Here is an 18,144-nt window from a genome sequence, read left to right on the forward strand (position 1 = left end):
GACATTGCTTTAACAACCAGACACCTTGTAAAAAAACTCTACTTGGCTTTGAATTGTGGAACTGTGCTCTGTTAATATGCTTCCCCATGCCATAATCACTTACACAACTTCCAAAGAGCGTTACATTAAGATGGGGGCCATATTTCTTTTCTTTTCCTTCATCCTTTGTTCTGTGGCACCCTTGTGTGAAAGCACCTTTGGCCTGGCCTGAGCCCTGCATTGAACACACACCTGGCTCGTTGGAGAGAGACTGTGATTCATTCAAGCTTGGCATGTTGCACAGGGGTGCAGCATGCATGATTTCCACTGGTTAACACACAAAAAAGAAAAGAGTGGTGTTGTTGGCCACACGTGCTTTCGAGAGATTTTTGTCTGTCTATTGCATTTTAGGGTGGTGTTGTTTTCCATCTCGCCATTGATATTATTAAAAATTATGCATGTCCTACCCCTAAAGTGTATTCTTAAAGGTGCACTATGTAGTATTTTTGCAGTTAAAGGAACACTCCACTTTTTTTGCAAATAGGCTCATTTTCCATGTCCCTTAGAGTTAAACAGTTGAGTTTTACCCTTTTTGAATCCATTCAGCCAATCTCTGTATCTGGCGGTAGCACTTTTAGCATAGCTTAGCATACATCATTGAATCATATAGGTCCATTAGCATCAGTGATCAAAAAAATGACCAAAGACTTTCAATATTTTTCCTATTTAAAACTTGACTCTTTTATAGTTACATCGTGTACTAAGACCAATGAAAAATGAAAAGTTTCTATTTTTTAGACCGTTATAGCTAGGAAGTACTTTCTCATTCCGGCGTAGGAACTTTGCGGCCGTCATTGGTGCAGCGGCGCAATGATATTACACAGCACCTTCTTTTGTCAACATAACCAGCATGGCAGCTCAGAGAGCGTGCGTTGTAACCATGGAGACGTTTGTGAGAGACGATTCAGAAGATATTTACTTTGGTGCAGATCCCGAACCGTATCTATTTGAACCGGAATAACAGTTACACTGAAGACCAGCTTTTGAAATGTGAAAGAGAAAGTGTGGCTGAACAGACTGGGGCAGAAGGGTCGAGGAGAGCAGATTCAAACTGGTAAGTCAGAGAAGAGTCAAAATTCAAGGAAAAATGGTCTGACATGGATTCGGTCTGCCGATTTTTGTTTTGTTTTTGATTTTAACTAACTGTTAACGTAATATGTGAATGAAATGCTAAGACTGCTTATTATGAAGACAGAGAGAGTGCGCGCTCTCCGTTGTTTCTGTGGCCACCAAATGATTTTCAATGCATGAGACATGCTCCGAAGCCTTGGAACAGAACGTAACATCATTAACGTAGTATTTTGTACCATATAAACTGTAGATAAATAATACCGACAATTGAACATTCTATTAATCAAAACTATACACTACCTCACCAGAATGCTAAAAATAAAACTACTAACGTTATATACTGTATAACCCAAATGGCTGCGCAAAACCCCCACGGTTAGTGATTTCATTCACAGGTTAGCTAAAGACAATAGCAGTGCTTTTCAATCTGGTCGTTCAAGCTAACAAAAAAAATATATATATTGTTTTTCTTGCAGCCATGGGGGATGATACACTTCGCCCTGTCTGGCCATATCCTTAAGATGTGCCGTACCGTGGTAACACTGTCCATGTTTTCCAAATAGTCATCTGGTCCCAAATGCTTTGAGCAAACACGCAGTTTCTTGTTTGAATCTAACTTTACCGGTGTTTTGATATCTATGGTTCAGAGCAGTCAACCACTGATTCTTTCATTACTTGATTTTCGTTGGTCTGTGAAACATGATGGTAGTAGTATACACCTTCGACTCACTATCACAGCTCTTTACGACACAGAACCATATGGTTAATCGCACAGTAAATCCACTACATAATTTGCTGGCTGCAACGACAAACTTAGTGCCGATCATATTGGAAGTTACCTATCTGAGGACTACTTTCAGGCGCTGCGTACTATCATCGCGCCGCTGAACCCATGATACGACCGCAAAGTTCCATAATTCTTACGTAGGAATGAAAAAAAATAGGTATAAAAATCGGTATAAAAATCAAAAATTTTAATTTTCCGTTGGTCTGTACAATGCAACTACAGATTAGTAAAGTTTTAATTAGGAAAAATATTATCTTTGAAAAAATAAAGTCTTTGGTCATTTTTGAGAGCGATGCTATTGGACCTATATGATTCAATGATGTATGCTAAGCTATGCCAGATACAGAGATCGGCTGAATGGATTCAAAAACGGTAAAACTCAACTGTTTAACTCTAAGGGACTTGGAAAATGAGCCTATTTTCAAAAAAAGTGGAGTGTTCCTTTAACTATCCCAAAACCACCAGGACAGTGTTATATATATTTTGTTCAGTTGAGTTCTTACAATATTCTAAATGTTTCCAACTATTTGTAACTTTTAAAGCAAATAGCTATTCAATTAAAGTCGCCTGTCAATTGCGTCATATCTGCGTTGCCCTCGGTTTTATTCTGCAGAAACGCTTTACTCTTAGCAGTATGCAGCAAGTGTCACAGCAGCCGCTGAGCGAACGCACAGAGTAACGTCATAACATAATTTTCAACACACTTAAATGTATCTAATATGATGAACAGAGCTGCGTTACCTCATACTCATGACCGGAAATGGTGCCGGTAACTGTGACCCGTCATAATAAAAGTCCTGCTGCTCGTGAGCTGTGTGTTCTGTAACAGTTGCTCCAGTGACCTTGCTCAGCTCCCTCAACACTTTCCTGCTCTGCGTCATACTACAGTAACGTTAATAACCGCAACCATGAACATGATTTCTGCCCGAGTCCTATCTTGATTATTTTCCACCGGCTGTGAGATGAAAACCACGTTCCAAGATTCAGAGCTCAAACTTGGTGTCATCAAGCTACGCCTTTGTTTTGAATAGGCGCCCTCTAGCGGACAGAAAAGTCACATAGTGCAGCTTTAATGGCAATTCTCCATACTTTCTCATCACAGTAATTGAGTAAATAAAATAAAAGTGTAATTTTATGATATAATGAGAATTCAGGGTGACATTTGTCATGAAGATGAAACCTTTACGCAACAAATCTTCATAGTATTAAAACATATTTTTCAACAGGTCTGAACTATTACGAGCACTGTTTTACATGTGTGCTCCCTGTTGACATTTTTACTTTATAATCACACACACTCGTGCAACAGGCACGAAACTTACATTGTGATCTGTGCCTCTTTGTTTTTGATCGTCCGCCATTCTGAAAACAAAAGCAGAATCGCACATTTTATCACCTTCTCCCCCCATGGCTGTTTCAGCATGCATTTCTCTTTCATCCTCCTCAAAATTGAAAACTCATGGCGGTGAGGACAGGCCATTCGAGTGTGCGCTCCAGCGGTGCACCTGCTTTTCATTTCCCAACTTAAAAGGCGTTCCTATCAAAAGGAGGAGAAAAACAATCATTCTGGCTTCATACTGACACAAAGAGCTCGTTTTCTCCCAGGTCAATCCTTTTAGTCTCCGCAGCGAAACCTCAGCGAGCGCTGAGGGCGAAAGATGAGTCGGTGTCGATTCCTTTCGCCACGTTTGCCTGTTTCATGCCATCTCTGGTTTGTTGTGCTTTATTTACTTTCCACTGTAAATTGAGTTTGCACTATCATGGCACTGTTTGCTTGTTAAATTAACTGTTAACTTTTGCCAGTAACATCTATTTCTCAAGAGAGAACAAGAGGGTTTACGGTAACTTGAAAATAGTGAGCCAGCAGTGGAGCCAGTCGTTCCGTTCATTCTTTTGTTAAAACAACACAAAAGAAGAAAAGAAAAGAAATTAGCATCTAATTGTCATGGCAACAAACCCGCACAGAGTTTTGTTGTAGTTACCTGATATTTTACGAGGCCCACGTTTGTGTTTACAGAAAAAACACGGCTATTTTCTTAAGGCTTTATGGTTTCTTAGGCTTGAGAGGCTGCCAGATATTTTGTGTTCAAGGCGTTCCTTTACACTCCCTCCTTTTTGAATACTGGCTGCTGTACACATTTGCCTTTGAAAGGCAAATGACTGTGACTGTCTTGACAGTGAGATTAACTATTTTTATATTTTACATGTTCTTAGTTCCTGTGGGGACACCTGACTTGCCAGACATATGTTGTATATATAAATGCATCCAAAAATGACATGCTTAAAATACATATTAAAGCAAATTTATATTTTTTCATATAATAATAGTTTAGATGTTTAAGTATTTTTCAGTATTAAAAATGTATATTTAAGTAATGTAGGTTACCGCATTTTTTCAGTTTGACGTATTAAAAGTATTTAACACAATTAACGCAGCATCCGTTTTTCCCCTCCATCCTTTGACTAGCATTACATTATATGATCACGCTCTTATTCATGCAAATGCTTTTAAACCATTCAAGTGCGATACGACACAAAAGAGAACGCAGTGCGGTACTGGTGTGTGCATCTGCGAATCTCCTGTCTGTGTGACACAAACACTCGTGCGCACACCAAAAAACACCAAATTATGCCAAAATGCCCCTTTTGTCTATTATCCTTGCAAGCACAGTCTTAAATAAATGAACATAAAGAGTTGTGTAAAAATTGGATGCATGTCATTTAAGCAACTTGTGCGACAGCGTCAGGTCTTAAAGTGACAGCAACCTAATAACCTGCTTTGATGTCAGTCATCGTTATTCAAAGAACAAAAGAAAAAGAGAAAAACACTCACTACTCTTGATTGAATAACTTGTAGCTTTAATAAGGATAAAGGATAATTAGCTACAATAACTTGTAGCTTTAATAATTGTTTAATAAGCGTTTAATAACTTTATTAAATTTATATTTATAACATTTCTGTAAATATCCTACCTGTTAGACCTACCTGAATATTTTAAAGCACCGTTTACAAGGTTACATGGGTCAAAAACAACAAAAAGAATAACTTTTTTTGCATTTTGACAGTAAGTAAAAATCTGAAATGGTCTGACTGGGACAATAGAAAACAATGAGCCCTGAAATATTGAAGGCATGTAAATGTGTTGTTTTATTACAGTGGGTTTATGTGACGATTGTTGTACGCTCTCTCAATTTTCAATGTAATTCAATGTGAAAGTATTACAATATAAAAAAATATATTAACTTTAATGCTATGTGCGATTAACCCCAATTAATTACAGAAAAAATGTGTGATTTAATGTCTTTTAAAACCTATGAAAGTGCTTTCATTTCATTTCATTTTATTGTTTAATTTCAGTTTACCTTTTCAAAGCCATTCTTATAGAAATTGGTTTCTTAACCAGTTTATTGTTACCTGTGTCCAATTCACAGCAAATTACTTGTTTAAGATGATTCCCAAACTCAACGTTTTTTTTTATCAGTCTGACAAATCCATTTTCAAGTGAACTATGTATGCTATTTCAGTTTGTATACTACCATTACAAGTGTTGTTATTCAGCAAGGATGCGTTCAATTAAACAAAAGTGACAAAGATTTCCTTATAGATATGACTGGAAGATTAATCACAGTTTAGTATGCATACAGCATTTTCCATTTAATTAGGGCTCTCCCTGACTAAAGATTTTTCTAGTGAATTAATAATTGCCTATTTTATCCATTTAGACAACTAGTCAGACATTTATGATATTAATTTAATAACTTGAATATATATATATTGGGTTGGGGAGTGACATTGGAAAATGTTTCGGCTGAGAAAGAATATTATATGTAACACTGTTTTACATTAAGGAGAAATACTAAACCATAATTATGAGTAATTTATAAATATGAATTAGGCATTCAAGTGCACACATAAAGTGTTAAAGTTTGAGAGCGAATTGTTTTCGAACACCCAAGTATTTGAACACCCTGCTATTTTGCAATTTATCCCACTTGGAAATCATGGAGGGGTCTGAAATTGTCATCGTAGGTAGATTAAAAAAATGTATATAATCCAGAAATCACAATATATTATTATTATTTTTTTTTTTACAATTTATTTCTATGATACAGCTGCTAATAAGTATTTGAACACCTGAGGAAATCAATGGTAATATTTGGTACAGTAGTCTTTGTTTGCAATTACAGAGGTCAAACGTTTCCTGTAGATTTTCACCAGGTTTGCACACACTGCAGGAGGGATTTTGGCCCACTCCTCTACACAGATCTTCTCTGGATCAGTCAGGTTTCTGGCCTGTCGCTAAGAAACATGGAGTTTTAGCTCCCTCCAAAGATTCTCTATTGGGTTTAGGTCTGGAGACTGGCTAGACCAAACCAGAACCTTGATATGCTCCTTACAGAGCCACTCCTTGGTTACCCTGGCTGTGTGCTTCGGCTCATTGTCATGTTGGAAGACCCAGCCTTGACCCATCTTCAATGCTCTAACTGAGGGAAGGAGGTTGTCCCCCAAAATCTCACAATACATGGCCCTGGTCATCCTCTCCTTAATACAGTGCAGTTGCCCTGTCCCATGTGCAGAAAAACACCCCCAAAGCATGATGCTACCACCCCCATGCTTCACATCAGGGATGATGTTCTTGGTATGGTACTCATCATTCTTCTTCCTCCAAACAAGTTTAGTGGAATTATGACCAAAAAGTTCTATTTTGGTCTCATCTGACCACATGACTTTCTCCCATGACTTCTCTGGATCATCCTAGTGGTCATGGGCAAACTTAAGACGGGCCTGGACATGTGCTGGTTTAAGCAGGGGAACCTTCTGTGCCATGCATGGATTTCAAACCATGACATCTTGGTGTATTACCAACAGTAACCTTGGAAACGGTGGTCCCAGCTCTTTTCAGGTCATTGACCAGCTCCTCCCGTGTAGTTCTGGGCTGATTTCTCACCTTTCTTAGGATCATTGAGATCCCACGAGGTGAGATCTTGCATGGAGCCCCAGTCCAAGGGAGATTGACAGTCATGTTTAGCTTCTTCCATTTTCTAATTGCTCCAACAGTGGACCTTTTTTCACCAAGCTGCTTGGCAATTTCCCTGTAGTTCTTTCCAGTCTTGTGGAGGTGTCCAATTTTGTCTCTAGTGTCTTTGGACAGCTCTTTGGTCTTGGCCATGTTAGTGGTTGAATTCTTACTGATTGAATGGGGTGGACAGGTGTCTTTATGCAGCTAACAATGTAAAACAGGTGCATCTAATTTAGGATAATAAATGGAGTGGAGGTGGACATTTTAAAGGCAGACTAACAGGTCTTTGAGGGTCAGGATTCTAGCTGGTAGACATGTGTTCAAAAAGGACAGCAGCCTGCTTCATACCACAATAACGTTATAAAACTTTAATACATTAGCTCACCCCTGAATATGATTTCTGGCTAAGTCCAGTCGGATTGCTTTCCATCAGCTGTGGAGGTGAAGATGACGACTTCCAATATTCCACACTCCACTCATTCACAGCATCATCAAGATATTTCGTTGTTATTCTTTTGAATGAGCTAATGACGAATCTCTAATGACGAATCTCTAATGACGAAACTTGCATACTGTACCTTAATTTAATATGCAAATACAAAGACAAATTGCAATTCAGTGTGAAAATATAATTTTCTGAAATGACACGAACGCAGACATGCAGAACTGGAAATAGTAATTCCAAACAAGAAATTGTAAATGTACATGCAGTTTTTCAATACACATGTTTGTATCTATACATCATTTTTGTCAAATAGCAATAAATATTGAATGATTGAATTTGGGTCATGTCTGTATTGTTGCAGGCTCTGGAGAGCACCTGATTCGCACCATGTTGGCCAGAGAGTGCTCTACCGCCATGGAGGCTGAAAACGCACACCAGGCCCTACTGGAGGCTATGCAAAACAAATTCATCAGTGAGTGACTTTTAGAGACTCTCTTTCCCTCCCTGCTACCCTGTTTTATGTTTCTCCCTCAGCCAGCTAGCATCACTTCACCACAGTATGTGTGAGTAAGAGTAGCTCTGAGCTTAAACTGAACAACAAAATCATTAACAACTCGCTTGACTGGAAATGAGCGCTACAAAAATTCGGCAGCCGCAACGGTTTTTCTGTTTGTTTGGATTTGTGGATCAATAACATTCTTTTGAATGGGCTCCACAAGTTTTTGGTTAAATCATATTTCTGTGGCCACAGTTATTTTCAGATGCCATAAATACTCTGTTGACAGTGCATTTGAAGATGTCGCTTGCTTTCATGTTCAGAAGCTTTGCTCGTTTGGTTCCCATTCTGGGATTGTGAAATTGGGTGACCACTTGGATTTCACATTGAATTTAACACACAAAGTACATGTGTGAATATTTGATGGTTTTGGCATGTGACCTCTATAGTTTTGTTGCACGGAAATGTACAAATGTTAGAATTTTTTTGGAGTTTAATGGGCTCCCCCAAAGCTTGGTTAATGAATATTATATTTGACCCTCATAAATCAACAAAATACCTAAAAAACAGAGTGATATGATTAGTTTCCAGTGACAAGATGCGACTAAATAAATCACAAATCACTTCCAATCAGATGCAAGCAAGCTTACTGCTGACTTTAAAGGTGCACTATGTAGTATTTTTGCAGTAAAATATCCAAAAACCACTAGGCCAGTGTTATATATTTTGTTCAGTTGAGTACCTACAATATCCCAGATGTTTCCAACTATTTGTAAATTGTGAGAAAATTGCTATTTTAACTAAGGACAGGGACGTTTCAGCATTTGAGGGAGTCACCTGTCAATTGCGTCATATCTGCGTTACCCTCGGTTTCGGCTTTTATTTGGCAGGAGAGCTTTACTCTTAGCAGTGTGAACAAGTGAACACACGGAGTAACGTCATAACATCGTTTTAAACACACTTAAATGTATCTAATATGATAAACAGAGCGGCATTACCTCAAAATCATAACTGGAAGAGCGGATCTGTGCAGGCGCCCGGCGACTGTGTCCTGTCCCGTCATAATAAAAGTCCCGGTATTCTCGAGACGGGTAGTCCCTTCAAAGGTAGGGTTGGCAAACAATTCTATGAACACTTTTTGTTATACCGGTTGAAACTCTCTTAACATCCTGAAAGCAGTCAATAATAGAAGTGGGCTAGGCATACCATCCTAATATTGCGTTGGTCCATTTTCGCGACCAAAACAGCCCTGTCCCATTGAGGTATGTGCTCCACTAAGACCCCTGAAGGTGTGCTGTGGTATCTGGCACCAAGATGTTGGCAGCAGATTCTTTAAGTCCTGTAAGTTGCGAGATGGGGCCTCCATGGATCGGACTTGTTTGTTCAGCACATCCCACAGATGCTCGATTGGATTGAGATTTGGGGAATTTGGAGGACAAGTCAACACCTTAAACTTGTTATGCTCCTCAAACCATTCCTGAACTCCTGAATTCCTGATTTTTGTTTTGTGGCAGGGCATATTTATCCTGCTGAAAGACGCCACAGTAACCAGGGAATACCATTTCCATGAAAGGGTGTACGTGGTCTGCAACAATGCTTAGGTAGGTGGTATGTGTCAGGGTTACATCCACTTAGACGACAGGGCCTAATGTTTCCCAGCAGAACATTGCCCAAAGCATCACACTGCCTCTGCCAGCATGCCTTCTTCCCATAGTTCATCCTAGTGCCATATGTTCACCAGGTAAGTGACGCACATACACCCGGTCATCCAGGTGACGTAAAAGAACTTGATTCATCAGAACAGGCCACCTTCTTCTGTTGCTCTGTGGTCCAGTTCTGATGCCCACAACTATTGGTGCTTTTGGCAGGGACAGGGGTCAGCATGGGCACCTTGACTAGTCTGCGGCACCTTGACTATGCAGCCTCATATGCAACAAACTGTGATGCACTGTTTGTTCTGATACCTTTCTATCAGAACCAGCATTAACTTCTTGAGCAATTTGAGCTACAGTAGATCGTCTGTTTGATCGGAGCACAAGGGCTAACCCCATGTGTATCAGCGAGCCTTGGCCACCCACAACCCTGTTGCTGGTTCTCTACAGTTCCTTCCTTGGACCACTTTTGATTGATATTGACCACTGTAGACTGGGAAAACGCCACAAGAGCTGCAGTTTAGGAGAGGCTCTGACCCGGTCATCTATCATCTATCACAATTTGTCCCTTGTCAAACTCGCTCAAATCCTTACACTTGCCCATTTTCCCTGCTTATAAAACTTCAACTTTGAGGAAAAAATGTTGACTTGCTGCCTAATATATCCCACCCACTAACAGGTGCCATGATGAAGAGATTATCAGTACTATTCACTTCACCTTTCAGTGGTCATAATGCTATGTCTGATCTTCTGTGGAAGTCTCAGGACAAAAAAATATTCGTTCAATCATTCTACAGTTCCTTTTTAAAAAATTAGCATATTGTGATAAAGTTCATTATTTTCCATAATATAATGATAAAAATTAAACTTTCATATATTTTCATACATTACTTTTCAGATTCATTGCACACCAACTGAAATATTTCAGGTCTTTTGTTGTTTTAATACTGAATTTTTTGGCATACAGCTCATGAAAACCCAGAATTCCTATCTCAAAAAATTAGCATATCATGAAAAGGTTCTCTAAACGAGCTATTAACCTAATCATCTGAATCAACTAATTAACTCTAAACACCTGCAAAAGATTCCTGAGGCTTTTAAAAACTCCCAGCCTGGTTCATTACCTTAAAACCGCAATCATGGGTAAGACTGCCGACCCAACCCTGTCCAGAAGGCCATCATTGACACCCTCAAGCGAGAGGGTAAGACACAGAAAGAAATTTCTGAACGAATAGGCTATTCCCAGAGTGCTGTATCAAGGCACCTCAGTGGGAAGTCTGTGGGAAGGAAAAAGTGTGGCAACGAGAAGAGGTGACCGGACCCTGAGGAAGATTGTGGAGAAGGACCGATTCCAGACGTTGGGGGACCTGCGGAAGCAGTGGACTGAGTCTGGAGTAGAAACATCCAGAGCCACCGTGCACAGGCGTGTGCAGGAAATGGGCTACAGGTGCCGCATTCCCCAGGTCAAGCCACTTTGGGGCTACAGAGAAGCAGCACTGGACTGTTGCTCAGTGGTCCAAAGTACTTTTTTCGGATGAAAGCAAATTTTGCATGTCATTCGGAAATCAAGGTGCCAGAGTCTGGAGGAAGACTCGGGAGAAGGAAATGCCAAAATGCCTACAGTCCAGTGTCAAGTACCCACAGTCAGTGATGGTCTGGGGTGCCATGCCAGCTGCTGGTGTTGGTCCACTGTGTTTTATCAAGAGCAGGGTCAATGCAGCTAGCTATCAGGAGATTTTGGAGCACTTCATGCTTCCATCTGCTGAAAAGCTTTATGGAGATGAAGATTTTGTTTTTCAGCACGACCTGGCACCTGCTCACAGTGCCAAAACCACTGGTAAATGGTTTACTGACCATGGTATTACTGTGCTCAATTAGCCTGCCAACTCTCCTGACCTGAACCCCATAGAGAATCTGTGGGATATTGTGAAGAGAAAGTTGAGAGACGCAAGACCCAACACTCTAGATGAGCTTAAGGCCGCTATCGGAGCATCATGGGCCTCCTTAACACCTCAGCAGTGCCACAGGCTGATTGCCTCCATGCCACGCCGCATTGAAGCAGTCATTTCTGTCATTTCATTGCAGTCGTTTTCTCACTCCGACCAAGTATTGATTGCATAACTGAACATAATTATTTGAAGGTTGACTTTTTTGTATTAAAAACACTTTTCTTTTATTGGTCGAATGAAATATGCAAAATTTTTGAGATAGGACTTTTGGGTTTTCATGAGCTTTATGCCAAAATCATCAGTATTAAAGCAATAAAAGACCTGAAATATTTCAGCTGGTGTGCAATGAATCTAAAATATATGAAAGTTAAATTTTTATCATTACATTATGGAAAATAATGAACTTTATCACAATATGCTAATTCTTTGAGAAGGACCTGTATTTGGTCTGACACAAACAGCAGTCGCCTTTTACAGTTCCTCCTGAACCAAAACAATAAGCTTATGCTGCGTTCATGCTCAAGCAACTCTGAGTTATTCACATCCTCACACTCGAATTTATGCATTTGTCAACACTATCAATGGTGAAATTAATCTGTAGCAGTCAGGTGGTACAAGCTTTGAGACACAAGGTAATAAAATGCTGTTTCTCTCGTGAAGCTTTGCAGACTCTGCTGTGTGCGGTCATGTGTTTTTGAATGAGGCGTGACTTTGGAGATGCTCTGAAGGGAGAGTGCAATCTAATGCTTTCAGAGCTAGCTTGCTATTGCTAGCCTCTCCTAAAATTGCCTACCTTACCTTTTAACCCTTAAAGACCAAGACAGGAGTGTCTGCTGAGACCGTGTAAATTAGTGTCTCTTCTGAATTTGCCTCACTGGCACGTCATCCTCAATAAACCAGTCTCCGGCGCAATAACTCCGATCTTTCAAGTATTCATATTCTAGTGTAATCGACGCGCCATCCTAAATAAACCCGTCTCTTGCATGATACCCAGAAATTTTGAATATTCCGATCTAATATGATTTCTGACCTGTAAGGTTGCCAGAATAATAATCATACACTGTGTGTTAAAAGGCCAAAGGAGAACTGGCACCCCGACTGAGCCTGGTTTCTCCCATGGTTTATTTTTCTCCATCATGCCCTGGTGGAGTTTTGGTTCCTTGCCACTGTCGCCTTTGGCTTGGCTTGCTCAGTTGGGGACACTAAAATTATGATCAAAGTTATTCAACTAAATATACAAATAAAATTATTTAATTAGGTCTTATTTAATTCTATGAACTATAATACTGATCTGCCAACATTGTCGCTCTGATACATTAAAATAAGCTGATAACATCACAGTTTTCTCCAGAACGACTGTACAGCCAAATCAAATTTTGTTTCAATATTGTCTTGTTTGACACTGTGAAGCTGCTTTGAAACAATCGTCATTGTAAAAGCGCTATATAAATAAAGTTGATTGATTGATTGACAGCCGTCCACAGCGAAAAATAACAATCGTTCTAAAATGGTGAATAACTTTTAAACCGCTAATCCAATCTGTATACTGTAAAATGCATCGTAAAGAGGAGTTTCCCACAAAATTTAATTTCCCGCAATTGATCATTCAGATGCCCCGTAGTCAGTGTGGGTGCGTCTACAAAATCTGCAGCATTGATTCATCAAGGAATTACATGTGGGTTGTTCACCTGAGCCAAACAGAAACAATTGTTGATAATTATATAAAATTGGAGATGACTTGCTGAGGGATTGTTACATGTAGACACAATTTGATCTGGACGTCTAAAAAAAAAAAGTTCACTGTAAAACCAAATCAAATTTTTGCTGCCGTTTTTCTTAATTCTTTTAATTGAATCAATTCTCAGACTAAATAAATGTCAAATTGGGACTTCATGTTCTCCTGTTTAAAATGGTATATAGCACTTGATGCTAACTGCTAGAAAAGTAGATGCAATTCAGGCACCCCAAAAGTGTTAAGGGTTAAGGGCTTTATTTTGTGAAAATGGCCAGATGGCTGCACATTAGCATTTTGATTACTATTATTTACCAAGCAATTAAAGAAGTATACATGAAACATTGATATAATTTCATGTGATTCTGGAGTACCACTGTATTTATACTAAAATATTTTTTTATATTCATGCTGCGACTGACCAATCAGAATCAAGCAATCCTGAAAGCTGTGTAATTTGATTAAATTGGAAATGCTTAGATGAAACAGAATGAAAGCTTTTTTAATGGAATATATTTTAATAGAAGAAAATCTGTTTTAATATGTCTTTTGAAGTATGGTGTTAAGGCATGTTCTGTGTGAAGGCCGTCCAGGTTTTCATTGAAGGGTTTTAATTGAGAGATGTTATTTAAAAAATTGTTCTGTGTTAACAAGCTAAACAAAACATGACGTGCCAAATCAATATGACATTTGTGTAACAGAGCACCTATCTGAGGTGAAATATAAAACTCTTCTCTCCTGTGGACTGATGTTATGCTTGAGTGCTTTAAACCTAGTCCATGTCCAGCACTCCTTTGGCTTGAAGATGTAATCATTTGAATGGGCTTGAAGCCCGTTTTGCAGTGCAAACCATTTCTGTTTTTTCCTTTTCAGAAAAGTGCGAGTATTCGCCTGCTTTCTCAAAAGAGTCCCTTTATCAGAGCTTCATGAGGGGTTACAGAAATAACTCATTCCATCATTAACCTATTAAAGAGCGAGAAGTGGCTCCGCTCCCAATTTTTCTCGTTTGGTTAATAAAACAAAAGCTTTGGAAAGAATAATTGTTTTCAGTCGTTTAGGTTGGCAGGAAAGTACGGAAATGTACGGCTTTTCCGTTTGTTTCATTAACTTCTCAGAACAGAGCATAACTAATAAATCATTGACAAAATCGCTGGGTTTTCTTAGATGTCTCCAACGTGCTTTCATTTCTATTTCACTTCTAAATGGACTGATTGTAGTGGAAGGAGGGTCACGGTTGAAATGCAGTTGGCTTGTTTGTGTTTAAGGTTCGCCGTTCCTGGCTGGCGAGGACTGTGTTCTGGGTGGGGTGATTGTTCTGAGGTGCTGCACATGTGGAGAAGCCCAGCGCTCTGAAGACATCCAGGCTCTGCTGGGTACGTGCTCCTCTGTCCTTACGCTTAAATTCTATACACCAAAACTGTGAGGATTGTACATTCAAAATGAAATGGATTGAAAAAGAATGCAGGGATCTCGAGACATATTTTAAGTTCATTACAAATAATACTATTAATAATAAGAATGCTATAAAGTGACATTTATTTAATCACCATTGTTCAAATGTTTGGGATCGGTAAAGTTTTGTATTCATTTGATTTAAAAAAAAAAAAAACTGCAATATTGTGAAATATTAATATTTTTCCTTTTGTCTAAGCTGAATTTTCAGCATCATTACAGTCTTCAGTGTCACATGATCCTTTTGAAATCATTATAATATGCTGATTTGGTGCTCAAGAAACTTTTATTTTTATCTTTGTTCAAAGCGTTTGTGCCATTTAATATTTTTGTAGAAATTGTGGGTCTTTGATTTATTCAAAACAGAAATATTTTGCAACATCATACATGTATCTACTGACACTTTTAATGTGTTTAATGTATAATTTCTAGAAGTGTTACATAAAAAGGTTCTGTTTTTAAGGATTTTTGAGGAACATCTGTGTCACCGAAGATTCCCTAAAAGTCATTCGTAATGTTTTTCCCACCCTCACGCCCCATTCTTCCTTTCTGATGCCCCCCTCACAAGGATGCCGACTATTTTTCCAGGCGTCTTTTTTTAAACATTCAGGGATAAACATGGCAGCTCCCTGCATTCACAAATAGCAGAATAAACAGGTCTCAAAGTGTGGTCTGGCCTCAGAGAATAGAGCCATTGTTATGATTAGGGCTGACATTCAGTGGAAGAACACATTCAAGACTGATATGAAACGTGCTGCACAGTTAGGAAAACTCCCCTTTTCAATATGTTTGTCTGTTGTCTTCATTAAAGGCATTAAGGGGGGGGGAATGCTGTTTCATGCATACTGAGCTTTTTACACTGTTAAAGACTTGGATTCCCATCCTAAACATAGACAAAGTTTCAAAAACTAATGTTGGACGTTTGATAGAGTATTTCTGTGTCAAAAATACTCCTTCCGGTTTCTCACAAGTTTCGGAGAGTTTTTTTCGAGTATGGCTCGGCTTGACGCCCGCGCGAGAGAGGAAATGCACGCCCATAAACACTCCGCGCCGCGCTCCACTTTATTCCTATGGGTGACATCAAGCGACTTCAAAGTTTCAGCACAGCATTCCGGGAAGGCAGCGCGGCATTTGAACGCAGAAATGACGGGAAGCTTCACAACATCGCTTTAGTCGCGTCGCAAAGTGGATCTCTACATTCACTGCTGTCACAGGACTTCACCAAATCATACCAAAGAAGTGTGTTTTTGACGGAGCGGTCCCAGCGATAAAGGTTCGGTCCTGCTTTGGAAGCAGCCGGTGAGTAAAACTGCTTCAAATGTCTCTGCTATTGGCTACCGTCGCGTGAGTAAACATCAGTAAACGACACGATCGCGTGCTTCATCATTCAAATGCGCTAACGTTACTCCATTGTTGTTCTATGTATAACGTTACACTAGTCTGACGTGCAAAACCGTTTTGCTTGCTACTGCTAAGGTTTAGTCGCATACAATAGTCCATAAACCGAATCATGTCCTCATAAACTGCGAGTAAAGACACACAAATGTTGACAGGCCACTAAATACAGTACATACCACAGAGACGGACGTCCTGCTGTTGCTGTTTCTCCTGTTCAATTTATTTCAGCCTCTGAATGATTCTGGATCATATCTATTAGCTGAGATGGATAGCCATGGGTTTCTCCACGCTTGAGGACGTCACCGCTTTGGAAGTTCTAATGGATTTTTTAGAACCCTGATTAGCTGATTAACATTTTATGAGTAAAATATTAGGGGCGGGAATCTTTAGGCACCATGCGATCCGATCCAATTCTGATTCTTGGAGACACGATTCCAAAACATTCCAACATTTATTTTTTTTATTTTATTAAATAGTTGATTTTTAAATATATATTTATATATATAAAATAATATGGCCCCACTTAATATTAGGTGGCCTTAAGTACTATGTACTTACATAAAAAAAATAAGTAAAATGTACTTAATGTGTTCAAATTGTATTGCAAAGCACTTTTGCTGATATTGAGGTGGGATACGGGTAGAGTTAGGGTCAGGTGTGGTGGTGTGGGTCAGTTTAAGGGTAGGGTTAGGTGTAAGGGAAGTGCCAACTGTGTAATTACAAATGTAACTACAGAAATTAATTACAGACGTTATTACATGCAGGCATTTTTTAAATGTAAGTACAATGTAAAAACATGTATGTTCACAATAAGTGCTTTGAATCAAATGATTAATTAAAATGTTAGTACATAGTACTTAAGGCCACCTAATATAAAGTCGGTCCATTTATCTATCTATATATATATATATATATATATATATATATATATATATATATATATATATATATACTTTTAAGTAATTACAAATTTAACTTAAAAAAGTTTTGAAGAAGTTGATTCAGAAAAATACAACTAAATAGTAAATAATAAAGAGGAACAAGGAAACATATTACAAAGAAAGACAAACAAATGGTGCTTTAACTATCTGGATGTTTTTCAGAACAAGATCGGTGAGATATTTTACTCCTCCTCAGCTTTACTGCTGTTTGATTATTACTGATGACATCATAGACAGCAGGAGATATCCACACTAATGCACCGATCCAGTTTGACACACCGGTATTAGATGTTTTGTCCTGTCTGTTTAAACCCTTAAAGTCACCAAAATTACATTTTTAAAGTGTTTTTTTCTGTGCATTTTTTACACCTAAAATAGCTTGAATATAATTCTACACCCTTGCTTTATTTAATATATACATGGAACCATGAATATGCAAATTAGCCCCACCTTCATACATACCAGCTCAGAGACCCATTTGCTCAACTTTATACAAGTAACTGTAGTAAACGCTGCACAATGGTATCGCTCTTTACAACGTCAGACACATAATCGTAATTAATATGATTAGCCTTTGGCTTGACTACGTTATCAAACAACTTATAATGTGTTGCTAATGTTACACAAACTATGTTCCTGTTTTCCATCTCAGTCAGCATCCTTACAAACGCTTTAAACATCATAGAACGTCAGTGGAGAAAAGCACATAGTTCATCATAACATTGAAATATTTGTAATTTACATAATTCACTCGCTTTATTGCTATTTGTACCTGAATTTTCATATCAACAGAAAAATATACAGGGATAACCTGGCTTCTCTTGAGACTCCCGTGCTTCGCCACAGATAATGGTATTCTAAAGCCCACCCACACGTTGACATGATTGGTTACCACGGTAGTTTGTGACTAGGGATGCACAGATGCCATTTTTTCAGAACTGATCCGATCCGATATTAAAAATTCTGAGTATTGGTCGATACCGATACTACACTGATCCGATACCAATGCAGTTTTTTTTTAAATTCTATGTAGAATTTGTAAACCTTTGTGTGTTGAATTTAAAATCACTATTTTGTGAGTTAAACACAATCAACTTAATACAGACTTCATTATAATGAAAAACAACAAATAAACAAATATATAAAATCACAGTCTATGAC

General features: G+C 38.7%; 1 protein-coding gene across 2 annotated transcripts in view; it reads left to right on the forward strand.

Annotated features, from left to right (window-relative positions):
* The window catches only part of tasp1 (taspase, threonine aspartase, 1), a 56,434-nt gene that overhangs the window by 26,543 nt on the left and 11,747 nt on the right, over window positions 1–18,144 (forward strand). For both annotated transcript variants that reach the window (XM_067421325.1, XM_067421326.1), the window contains exons 11-12: window positions 7,725–7,835; window positions 14,458–14,565. In XM_067421325.1, coding sequence (XP_067277426.1) covers window positions 7,725–7,835; window positions 14,458–14,565 — 219 coding nt within the window. The remainder of the gene's footprint in view (window positions 1–7,724; window positions 7,836–14,457; window positions 14,566–18,144) is intronic.

This window comes from Pseudorasbora parva, chromosome 17, assembly GCF_024679245.1.
Source record: "Pseudorasbora parva isolate DD20220531a chromosome 17, ASM2467924v1, whole genome shotgun sequence".
Taxonomy (NCBI): domain Eukaryota; kingdom Metazoa; phylum Chordata; class Actinopteri; order Cypriniformes; family Gobionidae; genus Pseudorasbora; species Pseudorasbora parva.